General features: G+C 45.1%; 1 protein-coding gene across 1 annotated transcript in view; it reads right to left on the minus strand.

The window, feature by feature from the left end:
* The window catches only part of TGFBR2 (transforming growth factor beta receptor 2), an 89339-nt gene that overhangs the window by 12552 nt on the left and 61804 nt on the right, over nucleotides 1-14983 (minus strand). The window contains exons 4-5 of the mRNA XM_045774488.2: nucleotides 7588-8387; nucleotides 5758-5899 (exon numbers count right to left, since the gene is read on the minus strand). Coding sequence (XP_045630444.1) covers nucleotides 5758-5899; nucleotides 7588-8387 — 942 coding nt within the window. The remainder of the gene's footprint in view (nucleotides 1-5757; nucleotides 5900-7587; nucleotides 8388-14983) is intronic.

Consider the following 14983-nt stretch of genomic DNA (forward strand, 5'->3'; position numbering starts at 1 on the left):
CCGATCTCCCCGACTGCCTCAAATAACCTCTTTTCTAAGAAATTTCTTTACTGGGAACAACTCGCTCGTCCTTTCCAACCCCCCTTCCGCAGTCTTTCCCCAAAGTCTTTCCGTGACGGCAGCCAGCCTGCCCTCCCAGACCCTTGCAGCTTCTTTTAATTTCTGTCGAAGGCTCTGAAGGGAAGCCGAGCTTGCCTCTCCCCCGCCCCCCGCCCCCCCAGCTCCGCACGCGCAGAGGGCAAGGCTCTGGGACGCAGTGCTGTCTCCGGAAGGCAGCATCTGGAAGGCAGCTGTTGTTTCGACGCAGTGCCAACTGAAGAGGGCAGCACTGCTGCTGACGGGGCTCCCCGAAGTTTTAGATCTGCTTCCCGATTTTCCTCCCCGAAGCCCAGGAAAACGAAGCGCTTCTATCCTGTCTCTCTTCTGCCCCTCTCCCCCCTCCCCTCTTTGCTGTTGTTGTTGTGGCTGTTGTTGTTTTGGTCTCTCTTTCCTTCCTTTTTGATTCGTGCGCACTTCTGTCTGCTGTGCCAGGCGGGGGCAAGCTGTCGGCGCTCAGGGACGATGCTTCTCGTCTTGCTAAACGCTTGCTCGGCTGGCGGCTGTGTGTCAGCTTCTAGTCAAAGGCCTAAATGGCCAGGGATTTGGAAGTCGGCTTGCTTGTGGGCCTGTGTTGGCTGGGGTTTGGCTGGGGAGGATGTGACTATTGGGCCTGCTGTGCTCGCCAAAGGGGGCCCTCAAAGGGTCCCCGCCTTCCTCCGCCTCCCACACACCACAAACACTCGCCTGAACAAGAAACAAACCGAAAGCCGGACAGAGATTTCTTTGTCAGACAGAGCCGGTCTCTGCATCTGTCCTTGCTGAGTGACGACTGCATGCCTTTCCTCCTTCTTTACAAGACAGCAACAGACTAATCACCTCCTTCTTCGAACAGCTCTGAGAGACCTGTTTTCTGGACCTTCATGTTCTTTCCGATGATCCAAGTGTCTGAAATAATGCCCTCTGTCATAATCTGTCCCTAACTCTTTATTTTTCTTTCTAAACTCATCATATGCGCCTCCTCCCACCCCCCAGTGGTGTATCACGTATCTGTTAGTTCACTACCTTTCTTTCTAGAAGATTAGCTCTTCAGAGACTCCTTGTCTCTTGAGGACAGAGACTAGTTTTTTGTTTGTTTGTTTTAATTTTTTCACTGCTGTGCCCCTAGCATTTTGAGTATGCCTGCCATGTAATTGGTACTCAATAAATATTTGTTGAGGGAAGGAATGAATGAATAAATAGATCTTCAGAGAAAAGGGTAAGAAAGTTATCTCAGACTTTAAGGCGCTGAGCCTGTAACATGCTCAGAAATGAACAGCTTTGGCATTCGGCTAACAGAGATGCACCCAGGGGAGACAGCCATGTCAATCCCTGGAGACTTTCACGAGTGAGGCCGTCATCGAACATTCCTCAAGCGTGTGACTGTCTTGCCAGCTACTTCCGGAAAGGCATCGAATTAAAGGCCAGGATGCACAAAGTAGCACCGGCTGCTTAATCATAATGATAATAACAGTGATGGAAGCTGTTCTTTACTTAAGATGTCCTTCACCGGTCAGGCCGGCAGTGTCCTAGGAACGTTCGGGTCAGTGGGCTGGAGTCAGACAGTGGGCTCTGATTCCTGGCCTCACAGCTCACCCACCTCCTGACACCTTAGTTCGCCCATCTGTAAAATATGGCTAATAACAGTGCTTACTTCAGGGTCCTTGGTAGACTGGAGGAGCGGGCCCATGAAGCAAGCGTGTGGTCAAGGGGGCTACTCCTCCTTCGTGGCTCTCTTCATTATCACACCTGCGTCCACCGGGAAGCCTTTCCTTTTCGACCACCCTCTTCACTTATGACAGCCCATCTCTTGAGCTTCTGGGAGCGAATGGCGCTGTACCAGTTGGCTTCAGAAGAGCGCTGTGATCCTCTGTTCACATTTTCTCATCTGCTAAGAGCGACTTCTCCAGTGTAGCGCTCTATCTTTCTCTGTTCCCCTTGAGCCACTCCGCCCAGAGGACAGGCTGATCAAGAAGTAACGCACGAGGACACTCCCGAGTCTTCCCCTTCCTTCCAGCGCTGACCTAACCCCCCGTGCCTGACCCTACCGCCTAGCTCTCCTCAGCTGACGTGGGCCTGCAGTGCCACACGCCCCTGCCTTACCTTCCTGCCGTACTGGTCACAACTGAATTGCACTTGCCTGTTCAAAAGTCTAGTCCAGTCCCAGTTAATGGCATGAGACACAGCCTAGTGTCGAGACCTAAAAGACATTCATAGAAGACCTGCAGCGTCGAACATTAGTGCCTGTGGAGACGAGCCCAGAAGGGCGAGCGGGGGTCAGGTTTAGCATCCACGTGACGAGTCTGGGCTCAACCACAAGAACAGAATGGAGTCACTTAAAGGCAGGAAAGCTGGGGTTTCTCATTCCCTGCAAGACTGTCCCCTGATGCTTAGTCTTCTGCTGCATTCAGTGCGGTATTTTGCTTCCCAGAATAAAACCCGAAGGAGTATTAATTGACCTACGTTGCAAAATAAAATCTCAATCTACAAGCATCAGACTAGGTGAAGCTTCATATTCCATCATCTCCTTTTTTGAAACAAGGCTGTCAATGAAAAATAGTAATTCTGTACGTTATATTTCAGGTTGCAGAAAAGAAGGTTTAAGCCTAAGGAGAAAGCCTTTTTATATCCTGTCCTCTGTTTTAGATCTTCAAAATTAAAGCCTAACGTCAACTGGAGGGAATTCTTATCCATTTTATTTTTAAGGTAAGAAATGTGTCTGCATGTGTACATTTTTAAAAGGTAAAGAAAAAGAAAAAAGTCTGTCTCATCAGTAGGTGACGAACTTCCTGAGGGCAAAACCTGACCTTCTAGCCGTGTGTCTACAACAGCTGGGAGGGAAAGCATTTATCTGCAGGCCTGATATGGTTTCCACGGGACTCCTGAAATATAGAAGAAAAGTCTCTGAAATGAAGACTAGGCTAAGAATCTGTCTTTAATGTCTTTAAGATAGATTCCCCCTCAAAAAACCACAAAAAAAAAAAAAAAAGAAAAACAACCCAAAAATCCCTAAACCAAAAAACAATGCTTTCCAAAGCAGGTTAACGAAAGAGCTTAATACGTGAGCTCACGCACTAAATCAGCTGAAGGGCTTGCAGTGGGACCAAAATGAGCACAGATAAATAACTTGGGTTTCTGCAGCCTGAGCGGAGATGGGAGAAACAGGACTGTGGGCTTAAGATCAAACAAAATGAGAACCGGCATGGCCTCTTTCCGGTTCCCCCAAAGCCGTCTGTTCTTATCCTAAAGGTTATGAAAGGTTTTTTGAGACTAGCTGAGCAAATGAGATCCTGTTCCTTCCTTGGGAAAACTTGTTTATACTGTATCTGTTTTTAGACCTTGTAAAAGTTGGTGAACTCAGTTCTTCCCCATTAGCCCGAATTCTTCCACACTCAGCAAATATCAACAGGAAAGGGCTTCAGTCATTGATAACAATGAAAGCAGGGAGCTCACATAGGGCCTTAATAAGCTGGCTGCGCTGACAGAGGGAAAGACAGACCCACAATCTCCAGCTCATGTTTATAGAATAACGGGTTTGAAAGGATAGAAAAGATACCGAAATCTGGGTAAATTTATTCCGACAGTGACAACAGCATCGTCTCTTACACAACTCATACCCGTCTAAGGATTCATCTTGGGACTGTCAAAGCTTTCAAGCAGAAAATTATTCTCGGTGGCTGAAACTTGGTTAAACAAATTTCACTGTGCAAGGAAAAGTCAAGTTAGTTTTGGAAGTGCTGGCGGGGAAGAAACTCAGGTAAGACAGTCAGATAGGAAGTGCCATCCCCATGTAGGAACCCCAGCAAATAGGTGATGGGACACTAAGGTTTCCAGTGGAAAGGAGTGACCTGGACCCATCCTGGGGAGTCCACTAAGGAAGCTCTAAGTTCTAAACAGGATGAAGACTCAGAGCCAGCGTGGTGCCAAGCTGATCCACCATGTTTTACCCATGGGTGGTGTGGTCCAGTGACCGAAGCTGCGGCGATCTGAGCAACAAGATAAATATTGATGATATTGGATACCCATAGAATAAAATAAATATTCGCAGCTCCATACTGATATAAATGCATAAAGAAAAGAATAAATAGCGGGGGTGGTGAGAGAAAAGACAGCTCTCCCTTACAGCAGAAGACCTACTAATACATGTAGAAAGGATAAGAAAATAGCAAATCACTGACAGGCAAACATTACAATGATAATTGCTGCCAACAAGGGTGACGGATGGATCCTAAAATCAGCAGGTAAAGTTATGATAAGAAACCGGCCTAATATCCTGACGAAACAGGTGTTTAGTATCTTTAGAAACAGGTCAAGGTACCTTCTTCTAAGATATGTTTTAATTACAAATGGAAAAAAATAGCATCTTCACAGGGGAGAAACCTGGTAGATACCACCCCAACCCAGGGAACAAGCTGAACAGGCACCCTGACATCTTGTGCCCCCCTCCACGAGCTGCCGAGGAGAGCACAGCATCATGATGCTGTGCTCTTCTTGCCCCAAATGCACAATTTCAAACCAACCATGAGAAAACATCAGAGAAACCCAAAGTGAGAGACCGTCTATGAAATACCTTGTCTAACTGCTTCCTGAGTGTCAAGGTCATGAAAGACAGACTGAGGAACTGTCACAAGGTGAAGGAGACTAAGGAGGCATGGACGTTTACTGGAATATAGGATCCTGGGCTGGCATCTGCTCCAGAAAAGGACATTAGTGGGAACTTGGACACATGAATAACTTGTATGGACTAAGGAAGAGTATCGTGCCAATGTGAATGGCCTGTCTTCAATAGCTGTGCTGTGGTTTAGGTAAAGTGTTCACGGTAGGGGAAGCTGCGTGAAGACTATATGGGAACTCCCTATACTATTTTTGTCACTGTTCTGTAAGTCTAAAAATATTAGAAAACAAAGAGTTAAAAATAAAACTGGAGTTGGCTTGGCTTGACTTAACAGCCAGCCAGGACCAAGCTGAGATGCATAAATTTCTAAGGTGAGAGCAAAGACTGTCATGGAAACTACTGAGAAGAATGAAAAAAGGGCAAAAATGTAGACCCGGGCCATTCTCATGTCCACGGAGACCAGGGGACAACGCTGTCTAAAACAATGGCATCCCACCTACGTCCCTGAAGACTACCATGGCATTCCTTAATAACCTCTCTACTAGATTTTTATAAAGCTAAACAAATATATCAAATCGTTCTACTTGTATTGCCCAACAAAGGAAAGTCATTTCCATGAAAATAAATTTTGAGCCAAATCCAGCACCTGGACCTTATAGTTCTTAAGGTTTAAAAACCTTAAAATAGAAAACCAAACAAAATCAGATATTTTCCTAAGTAATATTTTCCATTTGATAAGTACAACAAATTCTTATAAATTGTATCAGTGTTCATCTTTTGCCAGATATTTAAATATCAGTGGCGAGATGTGTCAAGAGAAAAGTAATTATACTTCTAAAAGGGGGATCAAAAGCTCTATGCTCCAAACATGGCTTTCAGCTTAAAAATCTAGGCTTTTTAAGCATGATTCCCAGTCATTCTGGAATGGCTGTGTACTAACAGATCTCAACTAGCTCTCACTGTGGGGTTAACTCTGTTGTACCCCTGGAATCATGCCTGAGGCAAGCAACATGACATCATTTTGAAGGCGCGTCACCTCCTGTACCATGATGGTGGTCCATACGTACCTCCCACCGCATTGCAGCGAGATGTCATTTCCCAGAGTACCAGAGCCATGGAGTAGACATCCGTCTGCTTAAAGGATTCAACGTTCTCCAGATTCATCCTGGACTCTAGGACTTCTGGAGCCATGTATCTTGCAGTTCCCACCTAAAGCAATAATAGACATTGAGGCCCATCGTGTCATTCCCAGTGGCATCTTTATTTTATAAAAATATCGCGGCTGTTTGTCCCCTACACATGCAGATGATCTCTGGAAAGCACAGTGCTCTTTTAAATCACGAGACTGGCCAAGAAAGGTACAGATTATGAAATTATTTTTAAAAATAGGCTTTCTCTCCCTGAAAACACTTTTAAAAATATAAACAAAGCATACCAATAAGGAAATGCCAAACCCCAGAGCTGCTTTATCTAGCTTCATGATATATGCCTTTGTATTAGACAATAGCATCCTCACAGATAACCGGGGAGACAACATCTGTGATACCACAGATCTTTATTTTTGCTTTCGCAAATTAACTATTTTCTCATTCCCAAAACACCAAGATTTATGGAGGAAAATAAGAATCATTGCCATTAGTTTCGGTCACTTAAGGACTGTCTCAGTCTCCTTTGTTTACTCCATGGTACATTCTAGTGTGCCAAGAATGTAGTATCATTTCATAAAATCTCTAGTAAACTAAACTGCATGAAAGTATTTCTACAGTAGAAGCCCAAATCCAGATCATTTTACAGTTTCGATGGATATGCTATGTAGTTTTGTTTGGACAATGACGGAAAACGTGAAAACACTGGTATACATAGGAAAAAGAAGAAAGTTATTTCTTTCTAAATGTTTGATCCTGTAGCATGGATAGCTTCATTAAATAACAGTGGAGTCCTACCTTTTCAAGAAGCTAAGGAAGGTCAGGTGAATTGATATTACTGTCCCAAGGAATGTTTCTTAATGGTACGTGTCAGAAGAAAATTTTCTTCTCAATAGGTCAGTCAGTGCCTGACTCATTTCCCTGCCATATTAATCTGTCCATATTTCACTCAATATGTTTATCTGAACATTGGCTGTGCAGGACCTCTTGGACCTGACCCAAGAGGCCAGATCGAGCAGTAACCAAATGCTTCAGAAGCACATATCCCCACCTGCTTAGAGGTAACAATGGTGCTTTCCAGATTCTACTGTAATCCGCATCAAGCTCCCAGTGCGTGAAAACATGGGCCGCCATCATTCATAAAGGATGGCTTGGTAATTTCTAGTGACCTTCCAATAGCTCCTTATCCAAACAGATTCCTATTTTCATCTGTGAGATGCTTCAACGGAACTGCAGAATTGTATATTCACCCAGTCTGTCAACTCACTCAAATATTTATTGGTCACGTTCGCTGTTCAAGGCATTGTGCTAGATGTGAGCAAATGGATGTGGATTTGGGCTACAAGGAGATCGCCTTCTAGAAAGGTAAAAAGAAACAAGGTAGCCACCACTAGTTCAGAGTAAGAGGCCTGCGTAGAAGCATAAGAGAGGAAAAAGAGAGAGACAAAGCACGAATGGTGTTGGAATTAATGAAAAGTAATTTGCAAATGGGAGAGAAATGAAGACCAACTCAAGGAGAAGACTGTATGTCCTGAATTAGATGGGCTTGGCAGCAACAGGAAGAGAAATGTTGTTCATTAGAAAAGCACCCTGGTGAGAGAGAGTGGGCCATGCCCAGGGGCAACCCTTGACTTCGGCTAGATTCCCTCGACAGGTGTTCAGAGTGTAGGGCTGTTTGAGACAAAAGACATGAGAGATGGGTGGAGAGGTGGCGTGGGCCCCCACAAGTAAGGGGATCCAGGTCTAACTTACCTGCCCACTGTTGGCCAGGTCATCCACAGACAGAGTCGGGTCGAGGCGCAGGGAAAGCCCAAAGTCACACAGGCAGCAGGTCAGGTCGTTCTTGACGAGGATATTGGAGCTCTTGAGGTCCCTGTGCACGATGGGCATCTTGGGCCTCCCGCACAGGGTATGGTCACTGTGCAGGTGAGCAATGCCCCGGGCGAGGGAGCTGCCCAGCTTGCGCAGGTCCTCCCAGCTGATGACGTGCCGCGTGAGGTACTCCTGTAGGTTGCCCTTGGCGTGGAAGGCTGTGATCAGCCAATACTGCTTCCCCAGCTCTGTCTTCCGCTCCTCGGCCGTCAGGAACTGCAGGATGTTCTCATGCTTCAGGTTGATGTCTGAGAAGATGTCCTTCTCTGTCTTCCAGGAGGCGTACTCCTCATAAGGGAAGATCTTGACCGCCACGGTCTCGAACTGTTCTGAAGTGTTCTGCTTCAGCTTGGCCTTGTAGACCTCGGCGAAGCGACCTTTCCCCACCAGGGTGTCCAGCTCAATGGGCAGCAGCTCTGTGTTGTGGTTGATGTTGTTGGCGCAGGTAGAGCTGATGTCGGAGCGGTCGTCTTCCAGAATGATGGCCAGGTGCTCGCTGAACTCCATGAGCTTCCGTGGCTTGCTGGTCTCCCAGGACGGGCTCAGCTTCTGCTGCCGGTGAACCCGGTAGCAGTAGAAGGTGACAATGACGGCTATGGCGATTCCCAGTGGTGGCAAGAGGCTGACGCCTGTCACTTGAAATATGACTAACAACAGGTCAGGGTTGTTGGTGGCATATTCTGATGTGGAAACAAAAGGAGGGAGAGAAGAAGTTGGGATCAGTGGGTGTGTGGGGTCAGAGAGTGGGTCCACACCTCAGGCATCTAGAGCTTTTAACACCTGCAGAGTTTTCGTGGATAATAAATTGTGACTTTTTATTCCAGGGATGGATGCACTTGTCTAGACTTCCTTGCCCCGGCCACCTATTCAATGTCTCCTATTCATCCCTGAGACTTCAGCTTCAATATTACTCTCTAAAGGAGATCAAGGAAAATGTGGGGAAGTGTTTTATTTTATATATTCTCATCACACTCTACATTTTTCCTACATGACAACTTGGCACAATTTGAATTAAATCACCATGACTCCAGTTATGGGGTCTTTCCCTATTTTCCCTACTTTCCCCACCCTCAACAGACTGACAACTCCATGCCGGCAGGGGCCATGTCTTTCTTTTTCACTACTGGAAACAGTGCTGAGCACACATCAGGTCCTCAGTAAGTGTTGAATAAATGGACAAAGCATTTACAGAGTGTTAGCTAAGCCCAAGGCATTACGGGAGGCTTCGGGAATAAAGTAAGAATGACAGTGCCTGCCTCCGAAACGCTTGTGTAGATGGTATCAGGTAAAAATGAAGAGATGGTCACGGTTCTACCATTGTCTTTGTTCTTTTCTATAGTCTAGCTTGTCCTGTTCTGACCGACATCCAGGCCACCCTTAAGCAAGTGGTGGGGAGAGGGTGGGGTAGGAGTCTGTGCAAAAGGGTCTCTTTGGAAGTCAGTCACCTCCTATCCACCCAATATCCCTCTTTTTCTTCCCCCAAAGGTTTTATTTTTTTATTTGAGAGAGAGAGCGAGAGAAAGAAAGCACGAGAGGGGAGAGGGGAGAGGGTCAGAGGGAGAAGCAGGCTCTCCAATGAGCAGGGAGCCTGATGTGGGACTTGATCCTGGGACTCTGGGATCATGACCTTAGCTGAAAGCAGACGCTTAACTGACTGAGCCACCCAGGCGCCCAACACCCATTTTTAATGTGTGTGTGATTTGCAGTTTCATAGAACAGGAAATCTTACTAACAACAGTGGAACTATTACTACAAGGGTGAGAGGAGTACAAAGAAGGCAGTGCAGCCAGGTTTCTAATTTAAACCGCTGAATCAGGTCCTGTGGGGTGATGGAGGAGAGTCCGTAGCCCCAGCTATCTGACCACACGTCACGTCGTGTATGTCTAACTTTGCTTCACGTGCTGGCCTTGGCTGGCTCCGGTTAAAGTTTTCCTTTTGGGAAGAAAAACATGGACGGACACAGTCAGCGGCAGGAGACAGTGAAAGGCAGTTATGGTTCAGTGAGAGCTTTGGGCTAGCCCTTCTCCACTGAGCAAGAATGCCAGAATTCTTCTGCTTTCATGCGTCATTCATTTTCCCTCAAAGGTACCTATTAACAAGCAGATGCTAGATTCGATCATTAAACATAGACTGCTGGGTACCTACTATGGGTACGGCCCTGCCCTCAAAGAGGTTGTAACCCAAGGAGAGGATTAGGACACGTACACAGATACATCGTAACATATGGCAATCTGGGACAGGTGCTGAATGTGTGCTACAGTCTACACGCGTTGGTGAAATGTAGAAAAGCTTAAAGAAACAGAGAACCATAACAGCAAGAACTATCTTTGAGTTGGTCAATGGAAGAAGGAAAAAAGGGAATGTTATGTGAAAACTTACAAATAAATTATCTATTTGAGGAAGAGCAATTTTCCCAAACCACCAGCTCCACACAAGGGAACAGAAAGGACAAATTGGGGTGGATGACCTGGACCTGGACATCATGTCAGAGAAAGTATCTATAATTGTTCAATTGGCAGTTTTCACTTACTCTAGGTGTTCGATGAGAATACAGTGATAAGAATATAGTGCAGGTGGCAAGGGAGAGAGCCACAACCTCTTGAGGAGAACCCATTACCTAGATCATACTTGATATCATCACGTAACAAAGCACAGTCAGAAATGAAGCTCGTGCTGTGTCAGTCTGGGTGTTTGGGTTTTTATTTTGAGGGGTTATTCAGGTTTAACACGACGTACTGCCTGGTCCTAAGGTCAGTTCTAAGTGGAAATGCCAACTTCCACCGCCTCTCTCTTCTGGATGAAAACCTTAGCTCTTACGTCTATTTGCTGGCACTAAAAAACTCAAAAACACCTGAGTTTCAGCAACCAAGAAGAAAAATAGTCACTATTTTGGGGAAAGATCTATGAGTGCATTAAAAAGAATAGGAAAGAGGAAACAAGATGGTAACTGACTCTTGAAAACCCAAATTCTTGCTCACGCTGGGAGGTGTGAATGAGACAAAGGACAGGTGGTCAGAGTGGGGGTGGAAGTGACAATGGGACAAGGCAATGACAGAGGGGACTGGAACTGCAAAACAAAAGAGTTCATGTGGACAAGTATGGACTGTCCCCATCGTTCAGCAAAGTTCGAGCCTGGAGAGCAAGGTTAAGGGGCAGATGAAGGAGGTGTCGGAGCAGGAAACAAGGTTCCCTCCCAGTTAACCCCACTTCTAGTATCTGAAGTATCTCATGAATGTGTCTGCTTTGAGCACCCACCTGTCTAACCACACAAGATGCCTTATAATCACAAATCAGTTTGATCCCCACATAGCTTGTTTCCCCCAAGAGAAAGCGAGCTCTACAGGGTAAATCTACATGTATTGATCACCATGCTATCCCCAGCGCCTAGCTCAGGATGGGGTACCTACAGTATTCGGCAAATGTTGGTTACAGAAGCTGAGTGGGTGATGACGTACACGGGACAAGAGCCCTCTCATGTTCTTTATGTTCATGTTGGCAAAACATGGCCCCGGAGACTATTCTGTACACCCCACATGCTACAAATGTTTGTCTGTGTTTTAAAGGGTTATTTATTTATTTATTTATTTATTTATTTATTTTAAGATTTTATTTATTTATTTGACACAGAGAGAGAGACAGCCAGCGAGAGAGGGAACACAAGCAGGAGGAGTGGGAGAGGAAGAAGAAGGCTCCCAGCATAGGAGCCTGTTGTGGGGCTCGATCCCAGAACGCCGGGATCACACCCTGAGCCGAAGGCAGACGCTTAACGACTGAGCCACCCAGGCGCCCCTAAAGGGTTGTTTAGAAAAAGAAAGAAACGAAGAAGTTCGTGCAGCAGAGATGATATCAGGCCCAGAAAGCCTAAAATATTTACTACCTGGCCCTTCATAGACAAGGTTTGCCGGCCCCTCTTGTATAGATGTTATTTTAACAACCTCTAAGGCATTGGCAGAATGGGGGGAGACTTCACTTTGGTCCAGTGTGAAAATTCTTTTTCAATTATATGCCAACAACACTACCAGAAAATAAAAAATATTAATTGCATAATTACTTGGCTGTGTCTTCAATGGGTTAAAAAGAGCAAAACGTTCAAATGAACTGTTCAATTATCGCTGATAATTTTATTTTGTAATTCCTGGCTATGGATGAAAAGGGTCTTCCTAGCTAACTTCTATTTTTTTTCAGGCTAAGGCAAACACAAACACAGAAATCCCCTGAAATTTATGTGTGAAGAAGATTCTAGAAATCCCCCCCGTTCAATGTCAGAAACCAAAGTTTTACTTTCCCCTCAAATTTCCTGTGATTTCTTTTTGAAAACCTACATGTAAAAATTTGGGGGGGCGGGAATTAGTGAATAACAGCTGTCAATCTTGAAACTTCAAAGAGGTGGTGAAAAACCCTAACAATAGCAAACCCGGTTAAAAGGGAACTTTGGGATGTGGTTTTATCTAAACAGGAGCCACCCACACCCTCTCGAAATATTAACCCTTGGGCTGCTGCTAGAAAAACCAACAGCTGTAGGTATATGGACAAGCTAGCATCTCCCTTACTCAGAGACTAATGGGAGGCATTTCTTTTGGACAACCCCAATTACACAAAAACTCAGAAATCAAATACTTAGTATGAGCCTGGCTATGTGCTCAAGTTTTATATAATATTTGTATTTGCTCAACAGAAAAACCCTATGAGGTCGATATTACTATGATTACAGGCCCCATTCCACAGATAGGGAAGCGGATGGGTGGGACAGATTCAATGATTTCCCCAAATCATACAGAAATGAATTGTCTGATTGGAGACAGACCATTCATCCTGCTCTTAATCCCATGCCATGTCGTCCCTACACTTCACATTGGTGACAGCCAATTAAGAAAGACTTTATATAAGCTCTCCATTTGGGGCGCCTGGGTGGCTCAGTCATTAAGTGTCTGCCTTCAGCTCGAGTCATGATCCCAGGGTCCTGGGATCGAGCCCCACAGTGGGCTCCCTGCTCAGCCGGGAGCCTGCTTCTCCCTCTGCCTGCCACTCGGCCTACTTGTTCTCTCTCTCTCTCTTTCAAATAAATAAATAAAATCTTAAATAAATAAATAAATAAATAAATAAATAAATAAATAAATAAAACCTCCCAACTTGCTAAATTGGTTGCCTTCACTGGGGCCTAGGCTAGGTGATTTTATGGCCATTGACTAAGTGATGCCGGCCATTCTTAGCTAATGCACCCCAAAAGGTATGTTCTAGGTGTGCAGACCATTCTCGTTGGTTACTAACTAAGAACCACTATTGAGTAGTGACCCTACAAATATGTGCCTGAGACGAAAAGTTTTACGTGAGGAAGAACCCTAAAATCTCTTTTGTCAGAGTCTATCCCAGGGCCTACAGCACAGGAGGCTCAAGACAGAATTGCTGAACCACTAAATTTTGACATCAACGGTTTCCTAAGATGTCAGGTCACTAGTGCTCAAGACTTGACCTTCACGTTGTGCTCCCTTGTTTCGTCACATCGAGTCAGACACAGGTATTCTCCACTTGTTAAAAGTTTCTACTAGGTCACTCGCTCTTACAAAAGACCTTAGTACCTGTTTTTGCTAACGGCAAGAGAGCCAAAGAGGATTGTCGCTTCCATGAAAGGAAGCGAAAGGAGAAAACAGCAGTCAGGGTTTTGTAGGGAGCTGTAACAGAGGCAGCGCACACCCCAGCGGCCAGACTGGCCCTGCCAAGCTCCTTCCCTGAGAGCTGCGTCCCAGCATCCAGCCGCCATCGCTTTGCACTCTGGGAACATCTCGATTTATTTTGCGCATCTGTTAGCAAGATGTGTCCCCAGTATCAGGAAAGCTAAAAGCGGTTATTGGGGGTGTGTGTGTGTCTGGGAATGCTCAAAAATGTTTCCAAATAAATTCATGGTAATTGCTTCTTTGTTTTACATCATTTTGGCTTGCGAAAAGCTTTCACAGGAAAGCTCTCCTTTTGGATAGCGGGGCACACCTGTAAAGTTCTGGGAGGAGAGGATTACAAAGAAGAGTAGGGTTTCTCTAAGATTCATAAAAGTAAAGCTCTACAGCAAAAGGTATTAGCCTGACCTCCATGGGTGGAACTCAGTAGATCTGTGAATGTAAATGGGCAAAAATCACATCTGTTTATTTTCCCCAACCATTAGCTAAAATTTAACATGTCCTATTAGTAGCTGTAGCTATGATTTGTCACCAGTAGAAACCACAGATATTTTCATGCCATGTTACATTTGTGGCAGATGTCTTGGTATATCATTTATACTCATCACTTAGACATCTCAATATTTTAGATCTGACGCTAGATCTTGTCATTTCAAGCATGACTACGGAAGCCGTATTACTGTATCACAAATGTATTTGTTAAATATTTGACAATTATTTTTCAGTCTCAGTAATTTTCTTTGAAACCCCGAGTATTATATTTTATGCACTTAAAAACATCCCTTTGAGAAGGGGTCCACGGGGTTCACCAGACTTGCAAGAAGTCCATGGCACATGCACAAAAAAAGCGAAGAACTCCTGACAGAGGGAAGGCACTAGAAGTCTAGTCTCTGCCAGGATTTCCTAGAGCAGAGATTCGGAGATTCGGCTGTGTCTCTGGGAAGTTACTGAGGGAGGAAGCTTGTGCCAATAACAGAGCCTCCTGGCATGATGTGTTCTGTCCCCCAGGGGCAACTCTGAATTCTGTCAGAGCTTCTGTCCCTTCTGTCCTGCATGAAGGGAGGTCTGCCATGGAAAATGGTGGGAAGCCCTCCTTTGAAATCCCAACAATAATAAAGATAACTAACATAAAATGTGCTTTATGGAAGTGGGCAATTCACTTTAGAAGCATCATCTCACTTTATTTCTCTAACAACCAAGTCGGGCTCTATTAGTAGCCCTGTTTTACAGAGAAAGATACTGACCCTTGGTGGATTCTACAATATTCTTGTTTACTTAGTTTACTTAGGAAATGAAATCAAAGTTGTCCCTAGAATCAATTTTCCTGCCAATTTTCTCTGGCACAGCCAAAGTAGAATTGTCGTTGTTAGAGAGACAGGTTTTTGCTCACCATCGGATTGCTCAGAGCTTGGCACCTAAATAAGGAGACTAGTCAAATTTGTTGAGTGAATGAATGAATCGATTTGAGGAATCAGTCTGAGGAGGAATAATCGTACAGAGCTGACCCGCTTTCCTCCAAAGGCCAAATTCCGCGGACAAGCAGGCTTTCCTCTGCTTGGTAAGTGCATGCTTCCTACACGCCAGTCTCCCTGTCACCGCATATAGCA

Source organism: Ursus americanus, chromosome 20 (genome assembly GCF_024610735.1).
Source record: "Ursus americanus isolate L20-20 chromosome 20, mUrsAme1.1.p, whole genome shotgun sequence".
NCBI lineage: Eukaryota > Metazoa > Chordata > Mammalia > Carnivora > Ursidae > Ursus > Ursus americanus.